At 36.5% G+C, this 13356-nt stretch overlaps 1 protein-coding gene across 4 annotated transcripts; it reads right to left on the minus strand.

Annotated features, from left to right (window-relative positions):
* Positions 1-228: 228 nt before the first annotated feature.
* On the minus strand, positions 229-10641 carry cdkl1 (cyclin dependent kinase like 1 (CDC2 related kinase)). 4 transcript variants are annotated; one of them, XM_062440140.1, is made up of 9 exons: positions 10471-10641; positions 8964-9085; positions 4574-4646; positions 4043-4133; positions 2817-3017; positions 2088-2170; positions 1800-1856; positions 1260-1449; positions 229-453 (listed from the first exon to the last, which is right to left on the minus strand). In XM_062440140.1, the coding sequence occupies exons 1-9, from the start codon at positions 10636-10638 to the stop codon at positions 344-346; spliced, it is 1095 nt and encodes a 364-aa protein (XP_062296124.1). In that variant the 5' UTR covers positions 10639-10641; the 3' UTR covers positions 229-343. The 4 variants fall into 4 exon arrangements, with proteins under 4 accessions (XP_062296124.1, XP_062296121.1, XP_062296122.1 ...); XM_062440137.1 differs by having other exon boundaries at positions 229-445; positions 1288-1449; positions 10471-10638; XM_062440138.1 differs by lacking the exon at positions 1800-1856 and having other exon boundaries at positions 10471-10638.
* Between the last annotated feature and the right edge of the window lie 2715 nt (positions 10642-13356).

A 13356-nucleotide genomic window follows, 5' to 3' on the forward strand; every position in this document is an offset into this window, starting at 1 on the left:
TTCATTCAGAGAGCAGAGCAGTACGTCGCCCTTTGTCTTTACACATATATACAAAAAATACAACAAAATCAGCTTGAAATGTAATAGGCAACATACGTAAACCAACACGCCTGAGTGGACACGTTGGGAATAGTGCATAGACTTACATCGATATGAAGAGACACCCGACACACCCCATGTGAAAAATAAACATTTTAAAAAGCTGCTGAGTCCTGTTGAGTGCTTTAAAAAGCAAGGTGCTACCAGAATCTGCTTCATTTCCTGAGTTTTGGGTTTTTTTCCTCCTTTTTTTATATAGATAACCCTGCTTGTTGTTGAAGATGTTGATCAGGAGCAGCTTTGTTTAGATGTTTGGTAGATGATAGTTGAACTTGCGCAGGTTGTTGTAGTACTTCTTATTGTCCAGAGCTGGAAAGATGCTGCTGCCGGTCAGCTGTGGCAAATACTGGAGGAAAAGAAAAACAAAATCAGGGTTAAGAGAGAGTTTTGAGTGTAATAAAGTATTTGTAATATTAATGTAAATGATTTAGCTCATGTGGTAGAGAAACAATGACTGTACTTTCCCCTCTGATTGTTACATTTCTATTTTGAGACAGTGGAAGTCAGTAAAGATTGAACAATTTGAGGTTTACAGCCCCAAAAATGTGGATTACATCTATTTTCATACATTTATTGTATTTCCTGGAAATTCCCAGCTGTTTAGTTTAAGCATAACCACTTCAGGAAAGACATTCATTGTTCATTTTCAAGCCATTTTATTTCACACATTTTAGAAAGTTAAATCCTGGGGGAAATATTAAGTTGCTATCCATCTGCTGGGATACAGGAAACACATCAAATCCCTTCTTTTCTTCTGGTTTTATTAGATATGTAACCTCCTTGCAACCTACTTTGCAAAAAATGCATCTAAATTAGCGCTTGTATGCATTGTGTGTGTTTTTTTTATAAATATTACTACAACTTTTCAACATAAGCTGGCAATAAAGTTAGCCAGAATTCCCATTTTCTAATATAGTGGCTCTAAAAACAGTTTTTAAGCATGGGGAGTTGTTATTTCTGACATTTTTGTTCCAAAGCTGCTGCCACCTCTTAATAATACATTCAACATTTCCATTTTACAGAGTTTCCACAGGATTTCTTGCAAAGATTTGACAGATTTTCCAGACTGATAGCTGAAAACACTGACTGAACAATATGAGATATTTAATAAGAACACTCATGATTCATGTCAGCATACTGTATCACTGTAAAGCTCGGCCCTGACTCCTCATAGAGACAGCTGCTCACCCCAGTGGGGAGGTGTTTGCGAGGTAAACGCGTCCTCTTGTTGCCGGAGCGGTCCTGCTCTCGAGAAGCTCCCTCGCTCTTTTCTCGCAGGCTGTCGAAGTACGGATGCTGGAGGAGCTGCTCGCATGTCAGCCGCTCAGACGGGTCCATCCTGAGACAACCCTAAACCGGCAACAAGAGGAGAAAATGCAGATATAGACAAAACTGTGAGAAAAGTATGATGATGATGACATGATAACATATTTCACAGCACTTAAATGCAGTTTCTGAGTTGTTGTGAAGACAAATAAATTAAAGTGTTATATTATTATACATTCATTGAAAGGTCTTTAGATTTAAAATGCTTGAAATCAACAGTTTTTCATTTCTGATGAAAAAGTGTACTAAAATGTGCACATTTCAGTGTATTTTGGGTGATAAATGCTTTCAGATTTACTTTGTTGTATATTTGCAGTACAGTGCCACAGATTTTAAGTATGCAGTCATCTCTATGATGACAGTAACACCATTACCTTCATAAGACTCAGAGCTTGATGTGAGAGAATTGGATATTTCTGCTCCAAAGGTTCCTGCAGAGACAGAGAAGGACAAAGATTCAGTATTTTTACCACACAGAAAATATTTGGTTTGATCAATTTCACTTTTTTTCTTTGTCTCCTGAACACGATTAAACTTTCTATGTTGAGTTAAAGTCGACAAACTCAATCAACTTTTCTTTATTATGATTCATTATTCAAATGTCAGCTGTAAGTTCGATGAGTTGCAGATACGTTGCGGACGGTGTTGTCTTTCCTCCTCACCATGTCTTGAGGCTCCGGGATGGAAACGCCACTGAAGAACTGGTTGTTGCTGAAAACCTGTTGATGTCGAGGGATCAGATCTCCTGCAGAGAAACAAGAAACAAGAACTCAGTCAGTCTGGTTTTGTTGCTGTTTTAGCCTCATTTTGACAACTTCTTGTCATAACTTCTGTAAATGTATTTTTATCTGAGATTAATGTTATTACTTAGGATAAAGACAATTTTACAATTTTCATTCTTTCTTGGAAAACACTTCCTAAGAGTCTCAAGACAGCAGGAATATATTATTTGACTTGTTTTCTCCTGTTTTCTTCCCACATATTTATGAAAAAAACTCATAACTTTAAAACACATAGGCACTCATATCCTTAAAAAGAATCAGCAATTACTTTTTCATTGAAACACTTAAATATGTAAATATATAGACAAACATTTACTGATTTAAAAAGCAAAAAATCCCATGCTGATGATGACATTAATAATTATATTGTAATTAAAAGCTGTTTCTTTACTTTGTTTGTAGTTATTTTGTGAGAAAATTCTATCATTAATCTACAGAATTGTGTATTTTTTATGATCATTTCATCACAATATAGTTGAACTGAAAGACAATATTAACAATAATCATCCTGTCACACACATCAAAACATCCAAAAATGACCTTAATCTTCTTCTCACTCTGTTAAACATGCACAGGTTTCCGCTCAGACCAGCAGCAGACTGAGCTTACCGAGAGTCTTCCTGATCAGGTACAGCTGGTCCATGTCAGACTTCCCGGGCCACAGAGGAATCCCCGACAGCAGCTCGGCGAACACGCAGCCGATCGCCCAAACATCCACCGGAGGGCCGTACTGAGTGTCCCCCACCAGCAGCTCGGGGGCCCGGTACCAACGGGTGGCCACGTAGTCTGTGTAGTAGTCACATGGTCCGGCTGGAGACACAGAAACACAGAAAGACACGACGTGAAACATCTGTGAGAGGAGCCGTCAGGTCATCACGTACTTTAAACAAAATGTGTAAACAGTAGATGAGATCCAGCCACACACAGAGAAACCAGTCTGCTGCACCAGTTTAAAACCAACAGGATATACTGGTTTGTTTGTATTTAAGGAGTTTTTATTGATTATCAAATATTTAAGTTAGTTTGGATCTGATAGTGTTTGTTTGTACATCAGAGGCCTCTGAACGTTTTGGATCATGGCCCCTTTAAAACAAAGCAATCACCACTTATGTCTCCTCGTAACAGGTTATGTATGTATGATTAATGATATCTGACAAATGAAGAACACAATGTACAAAAGCAAGAAAGGACGTAGATAAACTCTTCTTTGCTATATTAGTTTTAGTTATTGCAGTTTTGGAACTTTCTAGACAGTTTTGTTTTAATTGTAAGTTTAAATCACCTAACTCTGTTCTCAGAGCTATTTCCTCCTGAACTTCAGCTCATCAGTGGAGCTATATCAACCCCCAGAACCAGTGCTCCCAGTGCTCCCAGTGCTTCCTCCCTGCCATTTGGCCACTGAGCTGCTTGTTGAGCTATTGCTGAGTTTTTTGCTACAGTAGGAGTTCTCTTTCATTTTATTTTCTTTCTTTGTAAACTCTGTTTTTAACAGGGTGCTATATAAATAAAGTTATTATTATTATTATCATTATTATTATTATTATTATTATTATTATTATTATTATTATTATTATTATTATTATACATGTTAATAAAAAAATAAACTGATATCCTAAAATTTTTTTAGGGCCCCCGTCAGTCTCGGGCCCTTCTAATCATCCTAACTTTTCAGCCCCTTATGGCGCCCCTGTAAACATACAAAACTCAGCTTCAGTTCAACCTATGCTTTTCCTTCTCACACTGAATGTGACGTGTAAGGACAGTAGTATCCACTAGGTGGCACTGTTACAAATAAACCATCAACTGTGGATAAAATCTAAAAAAACAAAACTTACTGAGTATCCTCGCAAACCCAAAGTCACAGAGTTTGATGACTTGATGTTTGGTGATGAGAATATTCTCTGGCTTGACGTCTCTGTGAATACACTGCAGAGACAGAAACATATGTGACTCAGAGATGCTGAACATAAAGGAGCTCTGTGTGTGTGTGTGTGTGTGTGTGTGTGTGTGTGTGTGTGTGTGTGTGTGTGTGTGTGTGTGTGTGTGTGTGTGTGTGTGTGTGTGTGTGTGTGAGGAACAGTTAAAAAAAAGAGAAAGGAAGCCTGTTAAATGGGGGGCCTCGGAGCATTTGTTGTGTCTAGGTGATACATTAACTGCTGTTCAGCCAAGGGGAAGGAATTCTTGTTAAAGAAAAAAGAGCCATAAAGCAAGAGGCTTGTCGGCAGCTGGAGGAGGGAGGAGACCCGAGGAATTCAAAAACAAGCTGAGGACGTTTGACAAATGACAAATATACTGAATGTTACATGAAGAGACAGGTAAGAGGAGAAACTGTGGAGCCAGAAAAGAGAAAAAAAAACAGCACTTACATTTTGTTTGTGGCAGAAGTTCACAGCTTGAAGCGTCTGCCAGGTTATACTTTTTACAAGCTGCTCCGGGACTCTGTAAACCGGGAAGGAAATCAAACATTAGAGCCAAAAACATCAGTCAGTTAATCAGTTAGTTGATCATCAGAAAAAAAGAGAAAAAAAAAAGAAAAATGTGTTTACTTATCTTTATTTATTTTTCTTTATTGTGCCAAATTGTCTAATAGTTTCATTTGAGTTAATGGACAACACTGTTCACTTTATTTAACTATGTCCACTTTTATTCTAATAATGTCCATATATCATACATCCATACTATATTAAAGGGTCGTTGTGGAATACAAAAAAGCCTTAAAAGGTGTATATAGTGATTTATTATTTAGAAAAAACACATTTTTGCATCACACAGAGATTATTTGGTTATTTTTCTTTGTTTCATGTCATTCTACATTAAATCCTTTTTGTTTGTTTTTGGCTATTTGTCATAATGGTTTACATGACTTAAATACATGACTCTGTGAATTTGTCATTATTTAACCTCTGAGCAGTTACAGTTGTGCACTTTTCTTCTTCCAGTCATTTCTCTCTTTAATATCTTTTGAACTTCTGTCTCGTGCTCTTTCTTATTGTACTTGTCAGCTTGTGAATTTGTATTACAGCTCTTTTTGAGTCACTTTCCTCTAACGCTTGATTGTCTTGTCCTGCTTGTAAGTCGCTTTGGGTAAAAGTGTAAATGTATTTTCGACATTTTTGTGAGGTAAATTATAAATTACCTAAAAAAAATCAAATGTCTATTTTCAGCTAGATTAATCCTAATATTGTCCCTTAAACCTGAACAAACTTAAGGATGAAGCTATCAACTGTTTTCAGTAATCAAAACATTAAACAACAAGACTTAAGCGTCTGCAGCCACATCAGCAGCTCTGTGATGCTTTGCGCTGACATGCAGATGTTTAGCAGGTGTTTTTTATTGTACGTTCATCAGCACTGAACACGAGTTTTGCAGGTTTGTTTTGTAATAAGCGAAACTGTCATTGTAGCAGCTTTTTTCAGATTGCTCAAACAATTTATAATCAAAACTTAACAAGTCATGTCTCTATATAACATGTGTTAATCAAATCAAACTCCATTAGTATAATTGCCCTTTCTCTAAAATGTTCAGGCTTATGAGCATTTGTGCATCTATAATCCATTTCTTGTACTCGACCGATGCGCTCTCTGAGATGTTATCTACTTCTGTTCTACCAGAAGCTGTAAGAAGTACATTTCTCTTCTTAAAAAGGCTCGAGTTGTGTCTGCTGTGTCTTTTAGTGAAATAAGAAAGTGTATTTTTCTATTAATATGACTCGAATCGTCCTTGTTAGTGAGTGAAGCAAAATGCCAAGTCTACTAAATATCTTAGGAAATTATAATTATAACACTCCAGGCCCATGATCTCTAACCAGGGTTAATAATTGTCTGTCTGGTTTCATTACAAATATATTTAAGTTAAAGAAGCCTGATGATGGCATTAAAAGAAAAATGAAGAGAATCACCAAAGTTCATATAATTCATCCTGAGGGAGGCATTAATATTTAGGCATCATTAGACACTAAAGTTATTAAGATTCATCCTCTGGGGATCACAAGTGTCAAAATCCCTCTAATAGTTGCTGAGATCTAAAAATAAAGTGATGATTATCAGAATTAAGTTTGTTTGAATCTCGCCAAAAAGTTGAATCTAATAAAGAAGCATCGACCATCTGAGTAACTTTCTTCTTGGATTATATGAAAGCAAACTTTCTCTACTTTCTCTGTCATCTCTACTTTTCTCTCTCTCTGTCTTGTGTTTTTCAGACATTTCTTCTCCTTCGGACGACCGTGGAGGACAGTGAAGAGTCCCTCAGTTCCCATTGTGCGCCCCGATGCTCAACATTGTGAGGCTTTGTTGGTTCAGGGACCATCATCTATCAGTGTTGCCGTGGAAATGGCTAAATCGAGCCTTGTGACTGACAATTAATAACAATCTCCGCCCCTTCTTTCCCTACTTTGTTTTCTCTTCTTTTGAACCCTCTGAGGCCGGGAGGCTACAGGCCAGGACCAGAGGGGGGAAACCAGACAGCGAAAACACTCCGTATAAAATGTGGCCGAGCCTAAAGAGTCCCGACAGCTCCCTGCCAGCAAAGCATTCTGGGAGACTGTCACTGTAAACATACCACAGTGAGCAGGTCAGCGTCCTCGGAGACGAGCGTTGTGCCGATCAGAGGCAGACAAAGCTGGGTGTACGGTGTGGTATATATGTAATGTAGAGATAATAGAAAGTACATAGCACTCTGTTTAATGAAAAGTGACCAAACTCAGATTTATGCTCTCAGTATCTCAGCGTGAGTGAGTAAAGGTCATTACAGTACACCGAGGAGCCAGCTGTGCATTCAATTAATAATGTAAAGTCCTAAAACTGATGTGTTATTAATGTACTCTGGTTTACTTTTTATTATTTTACTACTACTACAGTCTTTATGAGTTGGAAAGCACTCTACACATATAGCTGGGTGACAGGTCTGAGATGATTGCAGTTAATATATGTTGAGATTCAGCAAATGTGTTTAAATGTGTTTAAAATCACATATAAATTAGTGTTTAATGTAAAGTAGATTAGGGTAATGTACATATGAATCCATTACATTATATCAACACCTTATATCATTATGAAATCCCTGAGATGTTTGCTTGTTAAATCAGAAGACAATTTCTGGATATTGTACTCAAAAGGAACATGGCACTTTGTATCGTTTCAGAATTTGTAGCTTTTATAATGTGGGACACTAGTTTTTAAGGTTAGAAATACTTTGATTTATTCAAAGCAGCCAAATTATCTTCCACAACAGAAAATTCTGAAATGTGCATACCCATATTTGGTCATTTAATTTTGTAGGCCTACAGTTTTTAGGTTAAAAAACTGTAGTAGCATGTATTTTCATGTGTAATTTCAAACAATATAACTTAAACAGTACGCATATACTAGTTAACTTTAAAATAATTGAATAGGAAAAGAAATAAATGCACTGGAGCTTAGTTGTCCCACATTAGTCGATTGTCCAATATTAACCTAATCCACCCTAATTAATTGTGTTTCACTGCTATATTCATGAAGATTTCAACTGCAGGATAGCTGCACTTGATTGTTATCTAAAATAAATGGATGCTGTTAAAATAATCTAAATTATGTGATTGCAATGAAAGGATGAGCCCCCTTATAATTATACATCTACTGTATGTATTTAAAGGGTAAAATGTGTTGGACGACCATACTTTTAAACCCCTTTTGAGGCATTAGCTCCAAATTATTTGATTTTACACATTTAAAACAAATTTCTGAGTGAAATTTGAATAAAAAACTACTAAAAAAATATATCGAATGATTACATGTAATGTGAAAGCTGTAGCTCGTAACCATGAATCCACATCCAATCCTGCAGCTCCCCTACGGAAAGTTTTGTAATGTCTTTCATCTCATTGTTTCTGCTTTTTTACGACCTCCAACTTCTCTGTTTGGTTCACTCTCACAACTCTCATCAAGATAATTTCTTGCAAGCAGCTGTTTCCAGCAAAAAAGCTTTAAAAAAAACCCCACATTATACTCACTGCCTGACAGATGAAAGTTATCGACTAGCTGCTGAACATAGTGGAGCATTTAGTGGCTCCAGAGACAGATATTTTTCTCAGGAGCTGATGGAGACTGAATCAGAGCTAAAAGGAGAGCGACTGAAACATGACTCTAAATGGATATAAAAATAGACACCTGTTGATACAATGTGGTGTTGACAATTTGATCTGCTGCCCCCAAGAGGCCAAAAAACATGTGATGCAGCTTTAAACCAGCATTATTTTTTGTCCACTTGGGGGCAGCAGAACCAAGTTAACACAATACTGATAAATAATCAATTTTTAAGTTGAACTTCTGAGCAAACAGCTGCTTAAGGAGCAACATTATCATTTCTTTATTGATTATTCAGAGAAATGTTTGGCTCTTTAGCTGCTGAATGTCCACTATGTTCACCAGCTATTTGTTTATAAGTGTCTGTTTGTTGTTTGGTGACGAGAAGGTAAAGTACAGTGGCTTTTAGAGATGTTTCTCTGAAAATGACGCTGAGATTAAACCAAAACAGTAACGTTGAAGCCAGACAGCTCAACAGTGAGATGGAACTTGCTAAAAAGCTCCTTAAAGCCGAGAAGAGCTACATAGGAGCTGATAATTCTCTGCTGTGACACCTCTGACATTACTCATTTATCATTTGATAGACTGTTATATTAAAAAATATAAATTATAGCTGCTTTAAAGTTGTATTTTATGTTTTATGTGTGTATGTTTGTATGTTATGTTCATGTATTTTATGGAAATGAGTGTCAGTCACCCTCTGGGATGGCGGTCCAGCTCGTTGAGGACCGTGTGGTCGCAGTACTCGAACACGAGGTGAAGCTTCCGTTTACGTCGAAACACCTCGATCAGATTCACCAGGTTGGCGTGTTTCAGTTGCTGCGGAGACACATCACATGGAAATAGAACATTATGGGGATTTTGTAAACCCTGAGAGCCATCAAGCAAATTCAGTCACTTTCAGACACTTTTAATAGAAATTAGAAAACCAAAAAGTCTGCCGTTCCCTCTGTGGTTTGCTCTCTGCGACCACTGTTAACAGATGGTAATAAACATGCTGTTGCCCCTGACAACCTGTCCCCATCCTGTCCTATTTATGAGCCCCTGGTGTCCAAGAGGCCACCAACACTCCCACCCACCGTATGACTAATTAAACCATTGTACCAGTTCATCTTAGACAATAATTATACATAAAAGGCAACAAAACACCAACAGGTTTCAGCCTTTGCTTTGGACCAACTTGAAAATAAAGAGAGAGGTAAGATATTTTAACTCTTTTTGAACTTACTGTTGTTAATTTCCTTTAAGATTAATTAAGTGACTGTTAATTATATCTGTGTTGCATGCAGAGTCTAAACTGACATTTTCTGTGGTCAACTTGTTAGAAAATAAAGAGACAAGCACACTTTCACAACAATGTTCAACTGGTGCCAACCCCCTTTTTTGGTTTCCTATTATTAAAATGCACCACACACATATTTCACGTTTTAATTGAGGTACTTGTGTCGGCTTTGACCCCGCGGGGCTTTTTCCTTTGTGTGATTACAACCCTCTAAACCTCTTTTGAACGCTGCTCTTTTGAACAAGAGCTCCTCTGTGCAGCAGCGACACAAAAATGCTTCCCACTGTCTCCTGAATTAATTGCAGGAGGTGTCCCTCCTGCTGGTTGCATAACAGAGAGGGGACTGTATTTCCTGGTGCTTAAAAAACAGGATTTGCATCTTTAAGACATCAAATAAAGTATTGCATCATTGGATTTTGTTGAATATAAAGTAGAGGATAATAAAAATGAGAGAAGACTGAACACTGATCAGCTTATTTTCTGTTGTGTCTTGCACTTGTTTGTACTATTTGAAAGTATATTCTTACATCTTTTATGGTTCAAATTATGAATAAAGATGTACTAAAGCTTATTTTACAAGATGCAATTAAAAAGTTAAAGGTTTCTTACTTAAATTCTAGAAATAATGTAAATAAGTACAAAACAGTTTTTGTATCAGGGGTTGATATTTGGATGCTGCTCCATGCTGTTTGCAAGAATTGCAACTATCAGAAGAGTGTATGGAGGTAGAATAGATGAAAAAATAGATGAAAAGTTAAATAAATCTTGAATTTCTTTAATCTATTTTTTTCTTTTTCTGTCAGAGATGAGCAGCCACAAACTGGTAAACCCGTATTGCTGCTACATTAACTAAATGCCAGGTAACGTCATCACTGCAGAGTAGTGTAGTTGAGGAATAAGAAAGTATCAAGTGTGTCGTTACCTTCAGCATCCTGATCTCCCTCAGTGCAATCTTCCTGATGATGGGATCGTCCTCTGACTCTACAAACTTCTTGATGGCGACAATCTGCCCCGTGTCTTTGTTCCTGCACTTGAAGACAACGCCGTAGGAGCCCTCTCCGATCTTTGCAATCTTCTCGTACTTCTCCATCCTCAGACTGGACCAGCAGACATCCGAAGGTTACAAAAGACAAAGCAGGTATAGGAGTGTTTCTGCAGCCTAAAAACAGATGAGAGGGGACAGAGGAGGGATTCATTTGTCCACCTGCAGCTGCAGTAACTCCACATTCATGTTTTTTCTGGAACATTGTTTCTTTAAAACATGAAACAGAATTTATCATGGTGATTTTTTTTGTTATGATATAAGAAATATAGATTTATCTTTACATTGGTGACAATTAGGACTGCACCTAAGCATTATTTTCATTATAGATTCATCATTTGATTATGTTCTTGATAAATCAATTAGCTATACTGTAAAATGTCAGAATATGGTAAAAAAAAAAAAAAAATGTTGATGGTGTTTTGCAAAGTCCAAGATGCAACCTAAAAGTCTACAACTCAAAGATATTCAGTTTACAGTCACACAGTATTAACAAACATGAACATATTCGCATTTAAACCAAATAATTTATTTTCAAAAATAATTCAAAGTAATGAATCGATTATCAAAATAACTAGCCTCATAGAGTAATCAACTAACTTGTCAACTTTAGTGACAATGTGTTTTCTTGATTCTGTTTGCAGATGAAAAACAGAACTGATAAAACAGGAGATATGAGTCTTACATCTCTCTGAATATGTACAAAATATTCAATAAATGCTTTAAATGCAACTTAAAAATACACACACCCAAACTCAGACTGAGTTCAACCTTCAAAATGTTAATAAACTCCTCTGCCACCTCTAAAAAAAAACAGATTTAATTGCTTAAAGGCAACATTACACCTTTCTTGCAACAATTAGATTATGTAATGAAAACATTTGCAATGCAAAGTATATTAGGTCATTTCCCTGAGGGGATAGAGAGTGGGAACACAATAACACAGAGGTGAAAGAGCCGGGGGAAAGAATCAAAGTGCTGCACTTATAAACAGGTTCAACAGGAGATATTAAATAAATGGCAAAACAGTAAATGAAGAGCCCAGGCTGCATGCTTTTAAATGGTTTTGCAGGCTTGTAAATGATACAAAAAACACCTGAATCCTGATGTGAGAGTAAAGTTACCTTCTGAAACCAGCTGATCATAAAGACACATTTCAGTATTTCTATGAGAGCTACTTCCTGTGAGTTTCAACATTAAACTTACTGTGAGTGAAGATCTCCTCAGATGTTTGTCAGAGGCTGAAGCTGCTTCTCCCAAAAACACACCTGCAGGCTGGAGGGTCACAGCTCGACTGTCCCTGCAGAGCCAACAGACCTCACTCAAAGATTCCCTGTCAAGTCTGAGAGAACATCACACATCCTGCCACACCTTTCAAAATAAAATACAGAGGTGAACACATTACTTCTAGTGTGGAAAATGAAACACACAGAGGGGGAAACCTGTTTATGTTTGTGTGCTTTTTAAGTAAGTAACCCTTGAATTGACACCTACACAACAAGCTTACTGTCCCATAAGTTATTTATTAAAGCTCTCATTCAAAGAGTTTTAATATGTTTATAAAGTACTCTAAAATCATTTTTTATTGAAATTTACATAGTTTCATGTCTCAGTGTGCTACGTGACTAAAGTATAGAAGCAATAAACAATTGAGGATTAAACATAAGAATAAATACAAGAATAAAAAGAAGACAATAATAAATAATTTAATCATTTAATTTCACAATATTTGTTCGATTTTGTTTTTAAACAGCTGAAAAAAACTCGTGATTTTCTTCCTAGGGTGGAAATCCTGTATTGTTTAAAGTTCCTCCCAACACTGTTGCAGAAGTTAAACGTGTTGCTCTGTCACCTTTCAGTCCAGTTCATCCCAAACTAGCTTGATGATAACAATTTGTAGCTTGTCATCCTGTTCTTTTTTACTGACAGTTGTATGTAGTTATGTTTTGGATCGTTATCTTGCTGCAGACCTCTGACCAAATATACCAGACGCTGCTGCACGGCTCTGCAGGATGGAAGTGATCAGCTTCAGTTAAACACCTGCAGAAACAGTTTGCATCAACTTTTAAGGTTAGATTTACTCCCACTGCTGCAGAAAAGCTGTTAGCTGTTACCAATGACTACATGGAAAAATGGGCTTTTTATAACTTCGAAATGAACATTATTTTCCGTTTTGGTAACATATACTTACCTTCGTACCATTTAAGTGAGGAGATTCACTGGTCTTGAACTGCTTACATTTTATCCACAAAAAAGTTAAATTATCTTATCCTTAAAATGTCATCTACTTCTCCAACCTTGAATATGCAAAGATTTTTCATCCCAGATGTTTAACTGCTGGACACAAAATGTCTCCTACCTAACTGTACAGTCATATTAATACAGATTATATTTTCTAACTAGTCATGAAAATAAAGTTGTTTTAATGTATAGTAATAATGATAATATTGCTAGAAACCACAGATGAAAAAGAGCAGTATATGTATTAATATGACACTTGTTTTTAGTGCTCAATCCCAAAAAGACAAACCTCTAAAAATGTGGTTTCCAGTTCTTGATCCCTTCAAATTAAATCTTTAACTGTGTCTCCTAAGAAAGTGAGCTGAGCTATTAAAAGAGGCACACATTTTTATTAACTATGTAATTTTTAAAAAATAAAAAATGTTCAGACTTAGTGCCGTCAAATAATGTTCAATTTGTGAAGGTTGAGAGAGGCGTCATAAATAACTGCATGTTAAGCAGTTTAAAGCTGGTAAAATACTTTAT

The sequence above is a fragment of the Scomber scombrus genome, chromosome 19, assembly GCF_963691925.1.
Source record: "Scomber scombrus chromosome 19, fScoSco1.1, whole genome shotgun sequence".
Taxonomy (NCBI): domain Eukaryota; kingdom Metazoa; phylum Chordata; class Actinopteri; order Scombriformes; family Scombridae; genus Scomber; species Scomber scombrus.